The sequence below is a fragment of the Zalophus californianus genome, chromosome 1, assembly GCF_009762305.2.
Source record: "Zalophus californianus isolate mZalCal1 chromosome 1, mZalCal1.pri.v2, whole genome shotgun sequence".
Taxonomy (NCBI): Eukaryota; Metazoa; Chordata; class Mammalia; order Carnivora; family Otariidae; genus Zalophus; species Zalophus californianus.
Window position 1 is genome coordinate 31446914 of NC_045595.1, and position 23180 is coordinate 31470093.

Genomic DNA, 23180 nt, shown 5'->3' on the forward strand with positions numbered 1-23180 from the left:
GTTCCTGACTGCATAAGAGTTATTTGTATAGGAATTCTTATCTTTTGGTTCATAAACCTGAATACATCTCTCTAGTGAATTAATCAGTCAGATGGATTTTTCTTAGAATATTCTGCCCAACAGTCCTTAAAAAAAAATCTTTTGAAAAAATGATTTTTTAATTCTGAGTCAGTGTTAGCAAATTTTTGCTTCATAATTCTTAATAATATTGGAAAACAGAAACATTTATCAGGGCATAGCAATTCTGCAGAGAAATTTCTCCCAGGATTTGCCAGATGAAATTAGAGGAAGCATTTAAAGGTATTATGACACTTTTAATATGACTACCACTGAGTTAAATTTAAACTTCCATATTTAAAGGTAAGAATTCTTATTAAAATTACAAAAACGTAACATTGTTTAAGGTATGATTCATGCAAAGTGTCATGTTTCCGAACTAAAATAAATGGATAAGGTTGGAACCTAACAACTATTGAACATTAAATTCACTACTTAAAATTACAAGTGATTCAGCCTTAGCTGAATTTTTAAAATCATGAAATCCTTTATGCAAGACCGATCATTTTTTTTTTTAACGATTTTATTTATTTATTTGACAGAGAGAGAGATAGTGAGGGAGGGAACACAAGCAGGGGGAGTGGCAGGCAAAGGGAAAAGGAGAAGCCGGCTCACCAGTGAGCTGGGAGCCTGATGTGGGGCCTGATCTCAGGACCCTGAGATCATGACCTGAGCTGAAGGCAGACGCTTAACCGACTGAGCCACGCAGGTGCCCCAAGACCAACCATCTTAACAGTCTATTTTTCTGAAACAACTTTTTCTTTGTCAATATGTTTTTTCTACTGAAAATGACTCCTAAATAATGAAACAGTAGAAGAAAACATATCATCAAAACATTTAACAAGCACACTGCTTAAGCATTACGGAGTGAGATCTAGAAGGCAATGCATATTGATTTAATTTGCATCTTGTAATTACCTCTTATACCACTGATTGTTAGGATCGGGCAACCTCTCCCCAAATGAGCACATACCACAAACATTTCATACATAATTTCACAAGTTCACAGCCCTCATGAAGCCTATTCATGAACTACATTTTCAAAGATGGTAACAATTTCCAGACTGACTCATTTTTTTCACGTACATCCTAGAAATGCCACTTTCTCACAATCTTCAACTTATTTTATAAACGAACCAGTCTTACCAGTTAAAAACTACCTAGAATACTAATGAGCACAAACATATCTGGCTTGAGAACATTTTATTAAACATTTTTGGGTATCGCTTCCTACCTTTTAAGTTTAAGAACAAAAAAGACATTTCAATACAAACAAATTTATACTGAAGTTTTTTTCCTTTGTGTAAAGAAATAGGAATGAACTGTGCATTAGTATTTAAAAGCAAAGTAGTCCACTGCCAAAACTTTAAATAGCTCAAGAGCACAACAAATTCTAAACGCACTAGGAGCATGTTATTTCTGCATTCTTGGGAAGGGTGAACATTATTAGTCTGTTTATGGCTTAGGATCTGTTTCCATGGTGCTTTCTTGAGCTTCTTCTACCTCTGAGAGCTTTTCATCATCTGCAATTGAGAAAGAACCATAAAACTTTAGTCAAATTTGCTTAAATTATATGTTTAATGAATACATGACAACATTTTTATCCTTTATTAGCCGATATGTCTAAAACAAAGATGGCAAAATGGCAGCCTATGACTGTCATCAGCCCACACAGTGTTTGGTTTTAAAAGTGCTGTTTTGGTTTTTGGTGTTTATTAGTTAAGTCAAAATGTAAAATTTATGTGATGGAATACATTAAAAAAAATCTAGGTTTTAGGTTTTTCTTAAAAACAATAAGGAGGTCAGATAACATCGAAATTTCCAATGGGTGACAGTCAATACAAAGAGCAAGTCTCCAGTTCCCCAAAGCACCTTCCATTCATGAACTATGCACTAATTACTGCACTCACTCACTACTGCCTGCCTGGGTCCTGAATTGTTACTTTATAGCAATAAACTATAATAAACCAAGAAGAATTCCAAATCTATCATCCCTGAATTTCTCTTACTGTGAACTATTGGACATGTATTTTAAATGATATATTTCTGCATAGATGCAGAAAGCTGGACAGCATGAACACTGCTAACATCATCCAGCTATACTCCTGTCCTGAAACTGAAGGTGTACTCTCTCAATAAGATGTATTATTTTAGAAGGCACGCCCCTGGATCACTTAAAAGTCTTGATAAAAATTCATTCTGTGACTATTTCTACTTACTTTCTAGTGTTTGCTGAAGTTCGTGGATGGTACTAAGTAGAACGTGAAACTGTTTCCGTCTCAATTCCAGCTGTGTTAATGAGAAAAAAATTAATACACATTGATCTATACACATATACATATCATAGAGACCAATGTATGTGTACAAATACCTTATCTTCAACACTTTCTTTAATATGTGAAAGATGCTCTAGTTCCTTTCCCAGAGACTCTAGTTCCCTGAAAATAATAAAACAGTGTTATAGTTTGCTAGTTGGGGGGGCAGAAGTCATAATTAATACCTAACTTTTTAGTTACTAAATAGTATTTTAAAAATTAAAAAAAAGGTAAGAAGTTATTACACTCTGTTATGATGAAACTTTGGGGGGGTGATCTCTTCTTAAATTCTAAGTATGTACTTTTTTAATTAAAATCAAATTTCTAGATAATTTTTATTTTATTTATTTATTTTTTTAAAGTTTTATTTGTTTATTTGAGAGAGAGAATGAGAGACAGAGAGTACAAGAGGGAAGAGGGTCAGAGGGAGAAGCAGACTCCCTGCTGAGCAGGGAGCCCGATGCGGGACTCGATCCCGGGACTCCAGGATCATGACCTGAGCCGAAGGCAGTCGCTTAACCAACTGAGCCACCCAGGTGCCCTAGATAATTTTTAAAACCTAAGAAAACACAGACAAATAGAGTATCACACCACAAAAATTGATAACTTTTAACATTTTATCATACTTATTTGACCAAAACAAAGTCTTTTTTCCCCCCCCTTGGTAAAAGAAATAAAACATTGCAGATTAACTTGAAATCCTCTTGGAACCTTATTGGCTATCCTCTATCTCAGACCCTTTTCCTCCTCTATTCCCCACTCAGGCAATCACTCTCTCACTCCATTCCTTTTTCATACATATATTTGCCTCTCTAAATAATATACAATATTAGTATATAATGGGGGGGTTAACTTTTATAAATGTTATTCTGCATCTGTTAGAGAAGCTTAGGAATAACTTAAAATTCATTATGTCTTCTGTTTTTTTTTTTTTTAAGATTTTATTTATTTGAGAGAAAGAGAGAATGAGAGATAGCGCGAGAGGGAAGAGGGTCAGAGGGAGAAGCAGACTCCCCGCTGAGCAGGGAGCCCAATGCGGGACTCAATCCCGGGACTCCAGGATCATGACCTGAGCCGAAGGCAGTCGCTCAACCAACTGAGCCACCCAGGTACCCAGTCTTCTGTTTTTCTTTTCACTGATTATGTTTTTCAGATCTGAGTTTATTTTTTTAAAGATTTTTATTTATTTATTTAAGAGTCAGAGAAAGAGAGCACTAGCACAAGCTAGGGGAGGCAGAAGGAGAAGCAGGCTCCCCACTGAGCAGGGAGCCCGACACTGGACACGATCCCAAGACCCCGGGATCATGACCTGAGCTGAAGGCAGACGCTTAACAGACTAAGCCACTCAGGGACCCCTGAGATCTGAGTTTAACAAGTGTATATCTAAAAAAAAAAGTGTATATCTAGTTTGTTCTTTTAAACTGTTCATTTAGTATTCTACTATATATATAGTATACCGTATTTTATCTATTTTCATCTGATACACAGATAATATGCATTTATTTTAGAACTACAGACAGTAAGATCGGAGGAAGGAAAAACTCAATCAAGTGGTATTAGAATATGTAATTTGGAAGATCTGACCCCTCCTTCTGAAACACATTATGTACTCCCATAAAAATGGAATGCATAGGCTAGTATGTAAACATTTATATAGAAAAACTGATTCCTTTCAAAGTAAACTCTAAACTTACTTTAATGTTTCATGCCGGTCTGGATGGTGCTGGATCACTTTCGCCAAAGCATCATATTCTGAAAGATACAAAAATATTTACCAAATTAAGGTTTTTTTTGAACATGGATAGGAGAAAAAAGGTATAATATCACAGGTCTCTCCTAATCACTTTCTCAGTGCATAAAGAAATGAAAACACTGAAGGATGGAAAGAGTACTGCCAATGTTACTTGGTTCAACAATAACTATAATGATACATGATTTCAAAACTGTTCCAAACAGGGTCTTTTGCTCCCACTCTGTTTTTCCATTTACCTATCCCTGGGCAGGATATAAGAGGCCAGCATAGGAGAAGTGAACTTAAGCCATTCATTGATCATTAAGTGGACTGATTCTGAAGAGGATCTTATTCACTATTGGCCCAACAAAGAGAAGACCAGCGAGGTCAATATATCCTACCATTCATTTCAGATCTTAACAATGGCAAATTACACTTCTCATTCTCATTCTAAAGGTAAAGATTTCAGAAACTGAGTAACAATTTAAAATCCAGAAATGATAAAATTCCTTCCTTCTTTTCTACTGAGGCCTCCAAGTTTCCCTGTTATTTCCTGTTAACCTTGAAATGATGAATGGCAGCATTCATTTAAAAGCCTCAACTAGGGGTGCCTGGATGGCTCAGTCGTTGGGCATCTGCCTTCGGCTCGGGTCCTGATCCTGGGATTGAGCCCTGCATCAGGCTCCCTGCTCAGCGGGAAGCCTCCCTCTCCTCTGCCTCTGCTTGTGTTCCCTCTCTTGCTGTGTCTCTCTCTGTCACATAAATAAATAAAAATAAAATCTTTAAAAAAAAAAAAAGCCTCAACTAATTGAGAAAAACACTGTGAAATTTTTAAATGATTTTAGAATTGATAATAATTATTATAAAAGTTGGTATATCCCCTTCTGTAAATTGGTCACTGAACCTGACCACATGTATTTTTGAATGAGTTCAAGAACCAATTTTTTAAAATAAGGAGTTAAGTATCTTAATTGGCTCATTAAAAAGTAAAATTTATTGTTTTGAAAATCAGCATTTTAATTCAATAAAAGTGTGACTTTTAATAAAAATTTTTTGGATTACACAATAATGCATGATCAGTGCAGGGGTGAAAAAAGAAAAAAAAAAAGACCCCAAGCCATAAAAACCCATAGCCCCAAAATAACCGTTAACATTTTCTATTTCCTTCTAGCTTTTTATATATAGGTCACAATTGTGATTATGCATTATATTTTTTATCTTCCTTTCTTTCAATTTACATTATAGGAGGAACAATGCCTGGTCATTAAAATTATTTTGAAATAGTTTTTATGGACTGCAATGAGAACATACCCTAATTATAAAACAAAAGAGGGGCGCCTGGCTGGCTCAGTCGGTTAAGCATCTGACTTCAGCTCAGGTCATGATCCCAGGACCCCAGGATGGAGCCCCACATTGTGCTCCCTGATCAGTGGGGAACCTGTTTCTCCCTCTCCCGCTCCCCCTGCTTGTAATCTCTCGCTCTCTCTGTCAAATAAATGAATAAAATCTTTAAAACAAACAAACAAAAAAAAAGAGAGTAGGACAAAGCTAAACCTTAAATGTTCGCTTGTTTTGTACTTAAGAAAAACTCACGGGACTTAAATTCTTTTCTTTTTCCTGGAAAGTAACTCCATGAAACAACCAACCAACCATCAAAACCTTAGGTCTAGTGTACTTGTATGAACTGCCTTTGCTGATTCACCATAACATTACTTAGGCAAAGGGGTCTGAAGACAGTAAAAAAAAAAAAAAAAAAAAATGAATACTTAAGAAATATTTGGATTGGAGTGCTTGGGTGGCTCAGTTATTAAGCATCTGCCTTCGGCTCAGGTCATGGTCCCAGGGTCCTGGGATCCAACCCCGCTTTGGGCTCCCGGCTCAGCAGAAGCCTGCTTCTCCCTCTCCCACTCCCCCTGCTTGTGTTCCCTCTCTGTGTCCCTCTATGTCAAATAAATAAATAAATAATCTTTAAAAAAATATTTGGATAAAAAAAGAAATATTTGGATAATCAATACAATCCAGCAAAAATTAAAAAAAAAAGATTTTTCAGCATAGCCTTCCTCCTCCACTATTTTAAAGAATAATATAGTTTTAAAGAATTAAGTTTAGCTCTTAATTCTTTTTAATAATTCAGACTGATTCTTGCTGAAGATTTTACCACACAACATTAAAAGCTGCATGAAAACAGTACTCAGTAATAAAGCATTTGCACACTAAGTCCCATAAAACCCTTACCTTGGCGATTTTTTCGTATTCTCTTTGCTTGAAGAATTTGCTTTTTGCACTCAGCAATTTTTTCATGTGCTCCAGCAATGCTACATTCTATATGAAAAGGTTTTTTTAAAGACAGTTGCAATGACGTTCATCCATTTTCAATTTTAAAATGTGTTTTTAAATTAAGTTCCATTGCTAATAAAATAGATGCTGGTGTTTAAAAAATAGCTACAACCCGAAGTACTGTAATCATATCAGAATACATTTTTGTAGCTAACATTTACTATATTCTTTCTATTAACATTGACATTGTTATTATTTTACCACTAACCAAAGAAAACTGCTAGTACATATTGTCTCCTTCAGACCATAAAAATTAAAATTTTACATGGAAACATAATTTTCTTTACCTATTTCTTTGTAAATTTTTTCATAATTTTCCATTTCTCTAAGATTCATATCATATACCAGCAAAGTTTTGCCCATTGAAAATTCACATTGGGACAGTGTGCTCAGCATACGTTGGTACTGACTGTATCTAATGAAAAAGAGAGAAACAGAATAAAGATTTTTGTGAAATACCAAAGTTGAACTATTATATATTACAGTGCAGGCAGAACTATCAAGTTCTGAGAGAATCATGTTCTTTATTTAAAATAATTTAAAACATCTTTCTCTTATGTTTAATTTTTCCTAATGGGATGTACTTGGATTTATAAACTGCTTTAGTTATAAGCGCAAAGATGGGACTGCTGTTCTTATCAATATAAACTTAGTTCAAACAACTACTTGTTTGAATTTTGTTTAAAATACTTTTTAAAATGTTTTAATCAAGGGGCGCTTGGATGGCTCAGTTGGTTAGGCGTCTGCCTTTGGCTCAGGTCCTGGGATCCAGCCCTGTGTGGGGCTCTCTGCTCAGTGGTGAGTCTGCTCTCCCTCCCTCTCTCTCTCAAATAAATAAAATCTTAAAAAAAAAAAAAAAGAGTCTTAATCAAGATGGTTTATCCTCACAACTTTATTTTCACAATTTTTTCACTCTTTACAATGATTTATGTGAAAAGCTAATTCAAATGAGGGAAATTTTTCTAAGGCAAAAAAAGTTATTAAATATATATAAAACCTTGCAATCTATAAAAACTTTTTATGAGCTTCTTAAAGAAAGAGAAAGTTGGGGCACCTGGTTGACTCAGTCGGTAGTGCAGGTGACTCTTGGTCTCAGAGTCCTGAGTTCAAGCCCCACACTGGGCCTAGAGCTTACTTAAAAAAAGGGTGGTGGGGGATGGGGTAACTGGGTGATGGACATTGGGGAGGGTATGTGGTGTAATGACCACTGGGTATTATGTAAGACTGATGAATCACAGACCTGTACCCCTCAAACAAATAATCTATCTTATGTTAATTAATTGAATTTAAATTTTAAAAGAAAGTAAGACTCAAATATTTTATGTAAAAAAAAAAAAATTTAAAAATTTCATTTAGATATTTTGTTTAAGTAAATGCTAAAACTGACCAAATTAATGAGCCAGAATTTAATCCTTATTTCTTACCACTACACCTTCTGCACATTTTAATAAACATAAAGCAGTTCTCTGAAAGAAATAAGGGCCAGAAAATTCTACACTTGATTAAGCCAGAGTTGCCTCCATAGGACAATTGAAGGTGAGTGAAAATCTGAAATACTGACAGGGCTGTTGTATACATGGTCTAAACTTCGATCAGGACATCTGTGTAGAAACAACACTGAGATGAAATACCCCTCTTCCTGGGACCCGGAGTTGCACCATTTAATGAAACTTTTCACGAGCAGATTGATTCTCCGATCATCTCCAGCACCGTCTCCATCAATTAGGAGACGCTTTCGTATGACTTCGTCTGGAGGGAAGAAGAACAACGTGAATTAAGACGATGGTCTTGCTCTTGATGACTTTCAGCGACAAATAACCAGTATCACAACTTATTCATTCATCCAAAAGAAAACCACTGAGACGCAATTATACTTCAAGCCACTAAACTGTATACTTAACAATGGTTAAGATGGCAAATTTTATGTTTTGTAGGCTTTACAACTTATGTATATATTTTTATGTCAATATAAAGACAGTTATTTAGTGACTAGTGTGTGCAGGCATTGTATTAGGGGTCGGGGTTATCAATGCGCTCACGGAACTAGAATTCTACTCCTGGGGTGCTGAGTAGAAATAGTTTTCAGGTATCACCAAGGAAATAAGCCCATAGTTCTTGGAGAACTTTGTTTTGGAAAAACCTGTTCACACAGAAGGAAGGCTGAAGTTCCTATCTCTGACTAGTGTGAGGTAGTGGTGAAAGGCACAGAAAGAAAAGACTTGAAAGATGTAGTGGCAGACTGGGTGAAAAGAATGAGTGATGGGTCAGAGAAACGGGAATGGATTTGTCAAAAAAAAGCGCGTAATGTAGTTATTACATCTGTAATGTTTCTTTCCCCATGAAGACTTTTTTTTTTCTTTTTTAACAAGTCTGTCTCATTTTCGCTTCGAGGGAAAGAAAAGGAAAATGAAATCAAAGAGCGTGGCAGATAATAATGATGAGTAATAAGTGGGGCTCCAATCTGCCTGCCTGGTAGTGTTCTTGCTGGACAAAATAATGCTGGATCATAACAAGAGAAAGGCAGATTGAAACCCAATAAAACATAATTTTTCCAAAAGATTTATTTATTTATTTGAGAGAGAGAGCTCACGCACATGGGGGAAAGGAGTGAATTCCTAAGTAGACTCTCCACTGAGCAGCGAGCCCGAACAAGGGCTGGATCCCATGATCCATGAGATCATGACCTGAGCCAAAACCAAGAGTCCGAGGCTTAACCTACTGAGCCACCCAGGTACCCCAAACATAATTTTCATATCAGATTGGCAAAGATCAAAATACCCAATAAAAAGTGTTGGCAAGGATACTGAGAAATTGCACTTACGTACACTGATGGAATGTAGACTGGTAGGCTCTTTCTGGGACAAATGGGCTATCATAAACAGGATTTCAAATGCATGTATCTTTTCGACCCCAGAACTCCAATCCTAGGAATTCATCCCATAGATACCATGTGCATCCACCCACAAAGATAAACGTAAAGAGTTCTTAGTGCTGTTTGTAGTAGAAAGACTGCAAACCTAAACGTGTACCAGTAAGAGACTGGTTAGATTATGAAACCTTCATATAATGTAGTATAATGCAGCCAATAGTGTGTATGTATATACCAATGGCAAGAAATCTCCTTTGGTACAGGAAGTGAAATGAAAACAAAACAGGTGCAAAGAAGCACACAGTTTGCGGTCATGTGTAGAAAAGGGGGAGGCTTTGTGTGTCTGTGTGCATGTGCACACATCACGCATGTATGTATGTATTCAGAGACCATCTTTGGAAAGAGCACAACAAACTGGTAATAGTGGTTTCTTCTGGTGAGCTGGACTACAGAGGGGATGAGAAAAAATTTAATTTTCTATATCATTTCACATAATTATTTGTTTTTCACCATGTTTGTGCATTATTTTTTAAAAATAAATTTTAAAGTGTGACTAATTCCTGGAGAGCCTGCACGATGAATCAACAGCAAAATCTTTAAACAACAGTTCCTGTGTGTAGGCAGAGTATTTTTGAGCGCAGGTGCAACGGAGATAAACTTTGGAAGGCAGGTGGCTGCAGTTTTAAAATCTGTTCTGTGACAACATCAGATAAACATTTTTAGAATTGGGTTTTGTTCTCAGAGGCATGGCTTTGACAGGCGGCTCAAGTTATCAATTCATCAGGTATTTTAATTTTACACTGTAAAATACAACCTAATGCTTTCAGTTTTTGACCACCAACACTATTATCTGAAGAGCCTGAGACAAAACAGTCCTCAAAGAGATTAAAATGCAGAAATGAACTGATTTTATTTTTTATTACAAACATGCTTTAACTTTGTTAAAAGTAAACATCCAGCGGGTGAGCAGTCTGTTTGATGCTGTTCAATTCCTTTCTTTTTGTTCAATTTCTCGTTTTCTTATCTCTGCTCTTCCAACCCCCCAACAAACCCCATCTTCCTCCCAGATACCTGGTCATTCTACTTTATTGAGGACCAGCGATAATAGGGAATAGAAAATTGGGAAATGAGTACCCTAATGGGGAAACTATTAGCACAGCTCGTTTTTCAAGAGATTTTTAGAGTTTGGTGACTAACTAAAAATGGTTCAAGCACATTTTGTGATCATTCCAGCTGTAGAGTTAAGATCTGTGTACTTTTATATATGCAATATCCCAATTATAAGCTTTTGAAAAATGTTTAGAACACCGTACAGGCCAAATAAACTTGGGGAAAAGGTTCATGAGGGCCAGTCCCGTGTCTTACTCATTCTGTTTCCTCCCCAACCTCTCACACTGTGTCTTTACACTTCTCATGTGCAATAAATATTTTTTATTTTTATTTTTTTAAAGATTTTATTTATTCATTTCAGACACACAGAGAGAGAGAGAGAGAGAGCATGAGCAGGAGGAGAGGCAGAAGCGGGCTCCACGCTGAGCCAGGAGCCCGATGTGGGGCTCGATCCCAGGACTCTGGGATCAGGACCTGAGCTGAAGGCAGACGCTTAACCATCTGAGCCACCCAGGCGCCCCTCATGTGCAATAAATATTTTTAAGTTGGATTTGTGGTGCCTGCCTGGGACCATCTGCCCTCCAAAGAGTTTTGTCTCAATAAACTACTAACAAGGACCAGCAGGCAACCATCTTATTTTCAGGTCCAAAGCAGAGATTTCTCTTCTTGTACAAAAGACATGAATACTTGATCAATGAGCAGATGTGTCCATAGGGTACCAGAGTAGTTCTGAGGATGTGAGATAAAGACCTGAGCTCTTTTGCTCTAGGTGGAGAAATAACATGCATATGAACACACAAGCAGAGGAGACTGAGATTGTTAAATGAATGACAAAGACATGCACCAGAAGATATTAGGAGGACAGCTTCCTTTGGCTTGGGGGAAGAGGGGGAAATGGAATTTGAGCTGATCTTTTCATACTTAAAAATCATCAGTCAATGGGGCGCCTGGGTGGCTAAGTCAATTAAATGTCTGAATCTTGGTTTTTTGCTCATGTCATGATCACAGGGTCCTGTGATCAAGCCCCACATCAGGCTCCACACTCAGCACAGAGTCTGCTTCTCTCTCTCTGCTCCCCACCCTGCCGAGTTCTCTCTCTCTCTTAAATAAATAAACAAAATCTTTGGGGCGCCTGTGTGGCTCAGTTAAGCATCTGCCTTCGGCTCAGGTCATGATCCCGGGGTCCTGGGACTGAACCTTGCATCAGGCTGCCTGCTCAGTGGGGAGTCTGCTTCTCCTTCTCCCCCTGCCTGCTTGTGCTTTCGCTCTTGTTCACTCTCTCTCAAATAAAAATAAAATACATAAAGAAAATCTTCAAAAAAATCATCAACAAAGCTAAAAGGTATTTTAACAATATTTACCTACACCTCAAATAACATATACCCTTTGACCCAACAATCCTAGATAAACTTATACAATATGACTATGTCCATCAACAGGGGGCTAGATAAATTTTGGTACAAGAATATAATGGAATACTATGAAGCCATAAAAAAAAAACCCCAAAGAATGAGGAAATGTCTATGTGCTGATACAGAGAGATCACTTAAGATAACTTGATAAAAGAGCAAGGTGAGGAACAGTATGTATGGCAGGTTTCCTTTCACACATAAATGGGGAGAAATGAGAATATATGCTTATATTCATACAAATACCCTGGAATGATATACAACTAATAAAAGGGGTTATCAAGGGAGAGGGGCAGTGTAAGTGGGATAGAGAACAGGCTGGAAGATGGGGGAATATCTTTTTACATTATTTGATTTTTGAACCATATGAGCACTCAAAATCTGTTAGCTGTTGTTTGAAAAAGAAAGCTATGATTATGGTGATGGTATCACAGGTGTTTGCATATGTCCAGATGCATCAAACTGTACACATAAAATACTCAAGTTCTTTGTATAAAATTATCCCTCAATAAAGCCACTTTAAAAAAAAAGGGGGTGCATGCTGGCTCAGTCGGTAGAGCATGCAACTCTTGATCTTGGGGTTGTGAGTTAGAGCCCCATGCCGGGTGTAGAGATTGCTTAAAAAAGTAAAATCTTTGGGGCACCTGGGTGGTGCCATCAGTTGAGCAACCGAATCTTGATTTTGGCTCAGGCTGTGATCTCAGGGTTGTGAGATCAAGACCTACGTGGGGCTCTGTGCTCATTGTGGAGTCTACTTAAGACTCTCTCTTTGCTCCTGCTGCCAAATAAATAAATCTTAAAAAAAAATCTTTAAATAGATAAATATTTAAAAAGGGGAAAAAAAATTAAAAAGCAAGCTAAAGTCCCTTCCCTGTCCCCACCCCAGACAGGGAGAAAGCTGTGAGCTCCAACAAAGGTGGGGAATGAAAGGCTAGAACACGTATGTGCACATGAGAACATTAGGGAGGCTGGACAAACCTTGGGACCCAAGTACAGAAAGACAGAGGTCAGAATGTGGGAGTCTGCACTAGTGAGTGCCATACCTGTGGACTTGGACTTTGTTGGTAGGCAACTGGGAGTTGCTAAAGATTCAGGAGCAGGACTTTCTAGGAGGATTAAGCTGAGAGCAGTGTACAAAATGGACTGCAGCTGGGAAAAGCCCAAAGGCAGGGAAGCTATTAGGAGGCTACCAAAAAAACATGCAGTAGGAGCTAAAATGGCATGAAAACTAGAGATTAGGATCACAGGTCTTGGGGCAGGTTAGGACTGAGCAGAGACGTGGCTAGGAAAAGGCAGGGGCCAATGCCAAGATGCCGTGTGTAGGAGTGTGGCAGTCCAATTCTGGTAGCACCATTGATTCCCTGTCCCAGGTCCTTCTCCCAGTTCAGCCCTATCCCTCTTCCCTCTAAGGGTATTTCTTTGCAGCCAAACCCCTGGGCCAAAGTAAAAAACTGGGGCCAACGTTCTGGTTAGTCCACAGAGGTTTTACTTTGTGTGTGTGGGACCAAGTTTCACTTCATTTGTAAAATGGGAATAAAAGTTCATCTGTAAAATGGGAATAACATATCCACTTGGAAGGAATGCTGTGAAATCTTACAGAAATGAAATTATACAAAGGAGCACAATGCCTTTTCATGGTGGGAAAGAAAAAAAAAGTTACCTGTATCTTTATGTTGAATTTAATCCACAACTTGTATCGTCCTAAAAAAAGTTAACGAGTGAACACTGCGAAACGTGTATCCTATCTAGATATATCTGTATGTATAGACACATCTGTATAACCATGTAGATATATATAATGCACTTAGGCATTCAGAGTTTTGCCTAGTTATGATTTCTCCCAATTTTGCTTCTCTCTCAAGCTTCATATTGTAAGGTCACAGTATCTCTAGCTTAAACTGCAGACACAGCTGTTGCCTAGAAAATTCACTGGGAAAAAAATCCCCGAAATAACATAAATAAAAATACAAAGCACTGCTCCAACGGCAACAAAGTAAAACAAAAGGGAAAGACGCCAGTTTGAAGACATCCTATTCTTTTTAAATGTAGATGGGTTGCTGATGGTTCCTAACACAGATGACATGAGTATTAGTATTTTTAATGGTACCTCATCAATTAGCATTAGACTGAACACACCTAAAACATGCTTTATACGTTGACTTCATAAATTACCATCATGCTTGAAACTCTCAATAAGCAACTTAAATGATATTATTAATTCTGACAGACCTTGGCCTACCCTTTATAAAAAGTTAAGATGGCTTAGAAACTATTTTAATGATGTTATCAATATCATTCCTTAGTTGTCATGATTGCTTTCTTGACTATGTAGATCAATGCCATCTGGAAAAGCTTTTAAAGATTTTATTTATTTATTTGTCAGAGAGAGAAGGGGAGAGAGCACAAGCAGAAGGAGAAGCAGGCTCCCCGCTGAGCAGGGAGCCCAATGCAGGACTCAATCCCAGGACCCTGGGATCATGACCTGAGCCAAAGGCAGATGCTTAACCAACTGCGCCACCCAGGTGTCCCTGGAAAAGCTTTTAACTCCAAATATCTAACATCCGCCCCAAGACTGGCGCTTTCCCACCTGATTTTAGGCTTATAGGAAGATTTCCTACTGGATTCAGTTATACGTTGTGCTGTAATTATACCTACAAAATGCCTGCCATTCAGAATCACTTCAAAATCAGTTATGACACATATATGCTGATAAACAAACATTTACTCGTCAATTTGGGATACATTTTAGACCCCTCTTTGTCTTATATGCTGACCTATACCTGGAAAAACTATGTAATTACTTAAGACACTAAATAAGCCTCAAAAAGTCCTTTCAAGGGGTTACATGTTTAATATCCCATTTTCCATAAACAGAGAGGCAGAAAAAATGACTGCTTTGTAGCCACTAGACCAACTCTCCTTCTCCAAGCCTCTGGTCAGAGGACACTGCCATTTTAGCTGTGTTCTCATTTTACCACAGAAAGGACATCTCTCATAAACCCAGACTTTCAAAACCCATCATTGTTATTCCCTCACAGTAGCTATTAAAACAAAACAAGTTTTCGGAACATCTTGGAGCAAATGTTCAAAATAGGAAAAAGGAAAATAATTTGGAAGATAATGGTGGGCCAACTTTCAAGACACTTATTTCTTTAGGGATGGGTCAAGGCTCGACAACCAGTGTCACCATTAATGTAACTTCCTCCTAGGGCTAATCTACCCTCAGGTGTGCCTCTAAATTGTCAGACCTCACAGCACAGCAATGTCACCTGCTTTAAGGAAAGAGCAATCCTCAGACCTACCAGTGAAGACTAGCATTTCCTTTTTCTAAAAGCACTTTAGCAAGGAATTCTGTTAGCACGGAAATGCACCATTGGTTTTTTCTTGGTGTTCCTAAACACTCTGGATCCAAACTGAAAACCATGGGAAGGGACAACAATTTATTTAACACTTTGAGACAGGGTGAATTTGAAACAGCTGGCTACCACAGCAGTGTAGCAACAGTGGTGAGCATAGCTGCCTTCCAAAATTAAAAATAAATACATTCTTTGACCTGCCTTCTAGAAGTTATTCCCACAGGTGTGTGAAGACATCTACACAAATATCTCCATTGGAATACTACTTGTAAGAGTAAAAAGCTGAAAATAACTAAATGCTTAAATGTTTAGTAGAGAACATTTTTAAAGATTTTATTTATTTGAGAGAGAGAGAGAATAAGCACAGAAGTTGGGGGGGTGGGGCAGAGGGAGAGGGAGAAACAGACTGTTTGCTGAGCTGAGCAGGGAGCCTGATGTGGGGCTCAATCCCAGGACACCAGGATCATGACCTGACCCAAAGGCAGACGCTTAACCAAGTGAGCCACCCAGGCACCCCGATAATTAATTTTAAAAATATAATAGAATACTACACATTAATACAGAAGAATGAGGTAGAAAGAGCTCCAAGATATAATGATTACAGAAATGTAACACAGAAGAGTGTGTAAATGTTTGCATAAAATTGTAAAGTATATACACAGTGGCCAACCAACATATACACAATGCTTGCAATCTGGTAAGTATGTTTTTTTACATATAAATACACTTAATTTACACAATAGCCCTATAGAGATTACTACCTCTATTTTACCAGTGAAGGAACTGAAAGTTAGCTGCTCAAATTAAATGTCACCGGAAGTATGGAGCAGAGCTTTGACTCAAGCTCACAAGTTTGGCACCAGGGAAGGTGCTTTTTACCCTTTATAAAGGCACTTAAAAATCATTCTGAAAAGGTACACCAAAAACCAATTTATAGTGACTATCTCTGGGAGAAGGGACTAGCCATGGAAGGTCAAGAGGGGAGGTTTTCCCTTGTCATTTGGTGCGTTTTTTTCTTGAATTGTCTGACACGCATTACTTTTCTTTTTAAAAATACTAATAGTGGTAATCTGCAGAGTGAGCTTATTGGTCATTTTGAGGTACTTCATTTCTTCTGCACTGTTAAGTTCTATTCAATGTTCTTTAATAAATCTATGATGTGTTAACAAGAAACAAGAAAACTGGCTTGACTTGACCTACAAGAGGAGAGACTAGGGCCATGAAAAATCAGTGAGCATGCAGATTCCTTTTAGATTTATCATTGGACTGCCACTGCTCATGGGTTATTAAGCTGAATTACTTATATCTCATTGTTTTAGGTTACTTATGGTAAAATAACACATAGCCCCTCCTTTCAAGAAGCTTAAAATCACTAAAACAATTTTGAAGGCCAACAACATCAAGAAGTTACAAAGAGGCAGTGGAAAGAACAGTAAATAAGATGGTTTGCTTTCTCCATGTAAATATTGATCTCTTGTGAGATACTTAGGGCTAGTCTAAATACATTGCTAATGTCAATTACTTAAACCAAAATTGAATCAAAAAATTTTTTTTAAAAAGCAAAAAAAAATAGTGTTGAGGTCCTTTTGTTTTTCTCTAGATTTACTTAAGTGTTTAGAGTGTGGTGCTAATAAAGTCAAGGTTGAAACTTCAATTCTGCTTTGAAAAACCATTTATCTGGGCTAAAGAAACAGTATTTAATAGTTTCACTGCATCAGTAACCCCTGTGCTGGCATCACAGCCGAGGGAACAAAGTGGTCAAATCCACCGGCAGTAGTGGGGAAAAAAAAAAAAGGCCAAACTCCGTGACCACAAATACCCAATTGACACTGGACCAGCAACTGAAATAGGAATCATAGAAGCTGCAGGCCCTTATACAGCGTTTATACACTCCTATTTGAGGACCATACATCTTGTTTGTTTTCACTCTGGAGAGTGTCCTGGTTTGGACAAGAGATTAAACAGTCAATTTCGAAGTGCTTTACCTATATTATCACACTTCACCACCCTTGAAGAAACTCTATAAAGTGTGTATTATTACCTTCTCTTTACAGATGAGTAGTATCCTCTGCCACAGGAAAATATACACAATCAATTATTAGAAAGTCATAGCACAGTTCCATTATTCTGTCATATTGTTCATAGGCATATTAAAAACCATTATTTTAAGTTTTAACAAGCATATACCCAAGCATTATAATTTCTAATTAAAAAACAAAAACATATATACAATAGAGTATTACTCGGCCATAAAAAAGATCTTAGTCATTTGCAAAACCATGGATGGACCATGAGGGTATCATGCTAAATGAAACAAGTCAGACAGGGAAAAACAAATACCCTATGATTTCACCTTAGATGCGGCACCTAAAAAACAAATGAACAGACAATACCAAAAAAAACCCCACAAAAACCAGAGAACAGATTAGTGGTTATTAGAGGGACAGGGTTATTGCAGGGTAGGCGAAATGAGAGAATTGGGTCAACTGTATGGTGATGGATGACAACTAGACTTATCATGACAATTGCTTTGTAGTGCATAGAGGTATCAAATTATGTTGTACACCTGAAACTGATGTTATATACTAATTTTACCTCAATTAAAAAAAAATATTGTCAAAACCAACAAGCTCTATTCAATGGAATGTACAGCCACACCCTGCTCCCTGCCACCTCCTTCTCACCTCCCATCTGTGCTCTGGCACATCAGTGTATGTACCTAATGTTCTCTGCACGGCAAAAAGTGCTTCCGGGAGGCCCAGTCGGTTAAGCGCCTAACTCTTGATCTTGGCTCAGGTCATGATTTCAGGGTCATGAGATTAAGCCCTGTGTTGGCTCGTTGGCTCGAGTTAGGCGTGGAGCCTGCTTAAGATTCTCTCTCTCAAAAAAAGTGCTTCTGAAATTATTTCCTTCAGGGTACTAACACTGTTTAACACCCTTTAAATTAACACATACAAAATACAAACTGTGAACATAGTTTAACAGTGACAACATCTAAACTGTTTTTCAGGGGCACCTGGGTGGCTCAGATGGTTAAGCGTCTGCCTTCGGCTCAGGTCACGAGCTTCAGGTCCTGGGATCGAGCCCCGCATTGGGCTCCCAGCTTCGTGGGGAGTCTGCTTCTCCCTCTCCCCCTGCTTGTGTTCTCTCTCTCAAATGAATAAGTAGAGTCTTAAAAACAAAACAACTTTTTTAGTTAGCCAAAATGCTGGGGTCCCAACAGAGGAGGAGAGAGACCGGCTTTGCCAAGAACTAGCTATGTGACAGTAAGTCACTCACTTCCTAGGACCTCTATTTTGCCATCTATAAAATGGTACTGTTGGTGATAATATCTATAGTTCAGTGTCCATAGTTAAAAATATCATGTCTCTCTCCTCCCCTCTGAGGAGGGCAGTTCCTCAAATTAGCCAGTGTCCTTGTACAGGGTGCAGGGAATAAAGCACTTCTCCTCTAAGAGCTCCCAGTCCGAATGGATAGGCAAACCTGTATGGGAGGATTACGTGAGGGCACAGCATCTTGCCAGGTACCTCAAATTTGTAAGAGGGCATTAGCTGTCCTTTAAACTCCAGAAACAGGTATTGGTACTTCTCCAAGAACTTTTCAGGATGAGCTATTCAGGCCACTCCTGTCTTCTTTGCTGCCATTATCCTAATCCAAACCCACCCTGACTCTTGGAATACTTCTCGCTGGCCTCCCTGCTTCCATTCTTGCCTTCCTAGAATCCATTCTTTACACAGCAACACAGAATGATCAAAAAGAAGTGTGGGATCACTAATTTTTCTGCTTAAAATCCTCCAAACATATCTAAGTACCCAGAGAAGACAATCCAGTCTCCTTTCCATGGCTTAGGTGGCTCTGGGCAAGCTCCTGTTTACTTCTCTAACCTCCTTTTGTATCACACCCCTCATGACCCTCCTAGAGACCAACCCTTATCTTATTCCTTAAATTTATTCCTTATCTTCTCTGAAGGGCAGAGCTTATTTTCGCCTCAGGTCTTTGCACTAGTTATAACCTGTCCTGAATCCTTTCCTGGACTTCATGGGGTTGACGCCTTCAGGCCTTACTCTAAGGGTCACTTTTCAGAGAGGTCATATCTGACTGTTGGCAGCCCTCCCCCCATTATCGTCTTTCATATCCCATCCAGTTCATTCTCAGAACTTAAGTAATTTCAGAACTTAATTATGTTCTTTTTCAGGAATTATCTTATTACTTATTTGATTGCACACTATTCTGTCCCCCAAGCAGAAGTCAGGTCTTCCTCGGTAGTTTACTGCTGTAGACAGCGCCTTGAATTAGGCCCAGAAGGTATGCAATACATTGTTGACCTATCACACTCACTACTCACTTCTGCTTGATTTTTACCAAAAGCCCAGCTGAGGAAAACCACGTTTAGAGGACTGCCTGAAAAAGTTGTACTTCATCTATTCTTCTATGACCTAAGTATTCTTAAAACAAATTAGAAACACACACACACACCCCCCTTGCTCTGAATTGCAGAAGTATTGAGCAGCAGAAGTACTCAGTTAAACCACATGACCTATTGGCTTTAGGATGCCTTTCTAAATTGTGATTTAGCCTTCTTTGACCTAGTCAGGGATGTGATCATGGGTGCTGATAAGAGGTTAAGGATATGACACTAGCTTTTCTTTATGGGCACCCTAAAGATCAACTTTATCTCTAGTGTTTTAATCGGAAAGAATTGTTTGTACTGTGTGTCTAAACTTGCCTTCTCTCCTGTACGCAAGAGCAGAGTGGACCAGGCCCTGGCTCTTGGTATGAACTAGTGGAGAAACAAGAGTCATTTCTGGCTGTCTTAATTAATGGACCAGATTTTATCCATTGCACTTTGAGGATCAATCCACTTCTAACTTCCTCTTGTCTTCCTTCCTCTCAATGCTCTTTTTTGCCCTGTTTTCTCATGCATTTATATTTTATGTTTTCACATTATGGTGAACTGCCTTAAATATTTTCTAGAATATGTCATTTAAGTGAAATAAGTATTAAGGGCTACAACAGTAATATGCACAAAATAACATGGTTAATAGATGAAAGATCAACCAGTTCTGGAAAAGAGATGAATATTTGAGGTGGGTCTTGAATAAAAGGCAGTTAACGGCAGAAAAGGGCAATCTGGGGTGCCAGGGTGCCTCAGTTGTTAAGAGTCTGCCTTCAGCTCAGGTCATGATCCCACGGTCCTGGGATCGAGCCCCGTATGGGGCTCCCTGCTATGCGGGAAGCCTGCTCTCCCTCTCCCACTCCCCCTGCTTGTGTTCCCTCTCTCGCTGTGTCTCTGTCAAACAAATAAATACAATCTTAAAAAAAAAAAAGGGCAATCTGCAAATACAGAGATGAAGAAAGCACAGTCCTAATCAAAGGAAAATGAAGGAGACGAGTAAACCGATTCTTACATTTCATAGTATTTGCTGAACGTTACCATATGTCGGACTCAGTGCACACCACTATAACTTTTACTACATTTAAACCTCTAAACAACCCTATGGGATAGACTTTATTATTATCCCCATTTATGAAGAATGAAACAGAGGCTCAAAGAGGTTAATTAACCTGCACAAAATCAGACAGCTTGTCAGGAGCAGAGTGGGTACTCCTGTGGCCTCTAACATCCATTCCACTTAAGTCCTGACATCCTACCTCCTTCTCTGTATTCCCTCTTTGTCTGAGCTCCCAATATCTCTTACTAGGACTAGTGCAGCCGTGGCTGAATGCACAGTAGTGAGGAACAAGAACTCTGGAGCCAGACTGCCTGGTTTTGAGCTCAGGCTCTATACCTTACTAACTGCACACACTTGGGCAAGTTGCTTAACTTCCTCGTGTCCCAGTTTCATTTGTAAAGTGGAGTTAATAATTAGAACACTCCTTGACACATGATGAATTCTATATGTTAGAGAGCACTTAATTCCTCCCTTCTCTTCCCTTCATCATTCTTCACATAGTACATACAGCATGGTGGTGTTTTTGTTTTGTTTTGTTTTAATGCAATTCTGATCATACAGCACCAATGTTAACTACTGATTCCCATTGCCCTCAGAAATCTCTGGCTGTAACTTTTTAAATTCTAGCCAATATTTATCATCTTTTGAGTTTTTCCAACACTTTGGGGCCTTTGCACAAGTGGGTCCCCCCACATGGAACACCAGTCCAACTACAACTATTTATTCTCAAAAACAGGATTAACAGTAGCTGTCTTAGGGAAGCTGTTCTTTGAGAATGGATAAGCAATCTTTGCTACATGCTCCCACAGTTCCCGCCCTTGTACTTCCCTTGTGGTAACATCTGCCACCCTTAAAACTAATTATCCAAGGTGTCTTTCCACCAGACTGCAACCTTAAGAGGGGGGAAAAGGTCTTGCCTGTTGGTTCTGGACTGTAATCCCAAGACCTAGCCTAGATAGGATAAATAAAACTGAAATGAAGGAAAGTTAGAATTTCCCATGAAGGTCCTGGACCTTTAAGAGCCTCCCACTTCACTACCTGTTTATCACAAATTTAGGCCTATTACTCTTCTTCCCATTGCAGGCCCTTTAATGTGGAGATCCTGCCTACCCCCAACTTTTCAGAAGTGGCCTCTCCACAGGCATCTACCCTTACTGGTCACCCTCTCTTCAGATCACACAGCACCCCTAGACATCCCCTTCCCAGATGTTAAAGAACTTCCTTCCTCCTTAACTGAATACCTTCTTAGGTTCTCCCTCCAGTTGCCCATCATGCCTGTCCACCTTCCCCAAGGTGGCACCCTATTTTATTTCTGCTCTCAGTCCATAGATCACCCCCTGGGTCTCTGCACACATGGGTCCACCTTCCCTAAACCATCCTCACAACTTTCCACAAACCCCGTCTCTGCCTGCCGACTCTCCTCCCATTCCTGCCCGACAAACCACCATCCCCAACACAAATACACAGACAAGTCTTGATCTACCCCAGGTGGCTTCATCCCTACATTGGCTCCTCCTAAATCCCCCATGCACACTCTCTGATTGCCTTCCAGATACCCCGTCTACACCTATGCTTTTTAGATATTATCTCTGTCTCTCCCTCCCTACCTCCAGTCCGGGTCTGGTTCTCAGGCCTCATTGTGATCCACACAACTGTCTGGGGGCCCTTCCCAACCTGTCCAGAAGACTCTTCCGGGTGTCACCCTCTGTACGCTGACACCCTTAGTACTCGCGTCTTGGAACCTCTCCCTTCGTCCGGGCTTGGCCCCAAACTTCCACCCCATCCCTAAAGTCCTCACACCCTCGAGCCCACCACAGGCCCTCCGGACCCCCAGCGGCAGGGTCCCCACCACTTCCTCCCCTTCGCCACTCCTCGGACCCCATATTCTCACCAAGTGCTCCCTCACCACATCCGCCGATGGCCTGGACCCCTTGCCGGTACCACCCGCCCACGCACCGCTGCCACCATTCCCGGGCCCCCACGTGTGCTCCCAGCCCCCCGGCCATCCTCCCAACACACCCTCCGCGGGCCCAGCGCGGCCTCCGAAGAGCGGGCCGGGAGTCCAAGGGGCTCCGAGGGGGAGCAGGGGTCCGGGGAGAGGCCCGAAGGAGCCGGGGGAAGCGTCGGGGAGAAGCCGGCTCTCCGAGGGTCTGATCGCGGAGGCCGAGGGGCTCCCGAAAGCGGCCGGGGAGCTCGGGGGAAGCCGGGGCAGCCGAGGGGCTCGGGGGAGCAGGCCGGGGTGGCTGCGAGCGGGCCTCACCGTCAGTCACGGCTCCCATGGCGTGCGCGGCGGCGGCGGCGGCGGCGGCGGCGGCGGCGGCGGCGGCGGCGGCGGCGGCGCAAGCTGAGGCGGCGGTTGGCGGCGGCGGAGGTCAAACTCCCACAATGCAGCCGGGTAAACAGCCATGGAGGAGGAGGCGGCGGCGCCCGCGGCCGCCCGCTCCGACGCCTGAGCCGCGCCGCGCCGCCGCCGCCGCCGCCGCCGCCGCCGCCGCCGCCGCGGGATCCGCGCTCCCCGCGCTCCACGCGCTCCCCGCACTGC

General features: G+C 40.2%; 1 protein-coding gene across 3 annotated transcripts; it reads right to left on the reverse strand.

Moving 5' to 3' along the window:
* Positions 1-1245: 1245 nt before the first annotated feature.
* Positions 1246-23011, reverse strand: THOC7 (THO complex 7). 3 transcript variants are annotated; one of them, XM_027586883.1, is made up of 8 exons: positions 22899-23011; positions 8073-8190; positions 6729-6856; positions 6340-6426; positions 4067-4124; positions 2429-2495; positions 2277-2346; positions 1246-1580 (listed from the first exon to the last, which is right to left on the reverse strand). In XM_027586883.1, the coding sequence occupies exons 1-8, from the start codon at positions 22915-22917 to the stop codon at positions 1513-1515; spliced, it is 615 nt and encodes a 204-aa protein (XP_027442684.1). In that variant the 5' UTR covers positions 22918-23011; the 3' UTR covers positions 1246-1512. The 3 variants fall into 3 exon arrangements, with proteins under 3 accessions (XP_027442684.1, XP_027442685.1, XP_027442683.1); XM_027586884.1 differs by having other exon boundaries at positions 8003-8190; positions 22899-22929; XM_027586882.1 differs by lacking the exon at positions 22899-23011 and adding an exon at positions 22530-22570.
* Positions 23012-23180: the final 169 nt, after the last annotated feature.

Excerpts from the sequence above, each read along its gene's own strand:
- THOC7 (XM_027586883.1), bottom strand. Across the intron at positions 6,857-8,072 it reads TCCGGGTCCCAGGAAGAGGG|ATACAGTCAGTACCAACGTA; the intron begins GTATTTCATCTC and ends CTTTTTCATTAG. Across the intron at positions 4,125-6,339 it reads AATACGAAAAAATCGCCAAG|AATATGATGCTTTGGCGAAA; the intron begins GTAAGGGTTTTA and ends TGTATCTTTCAG.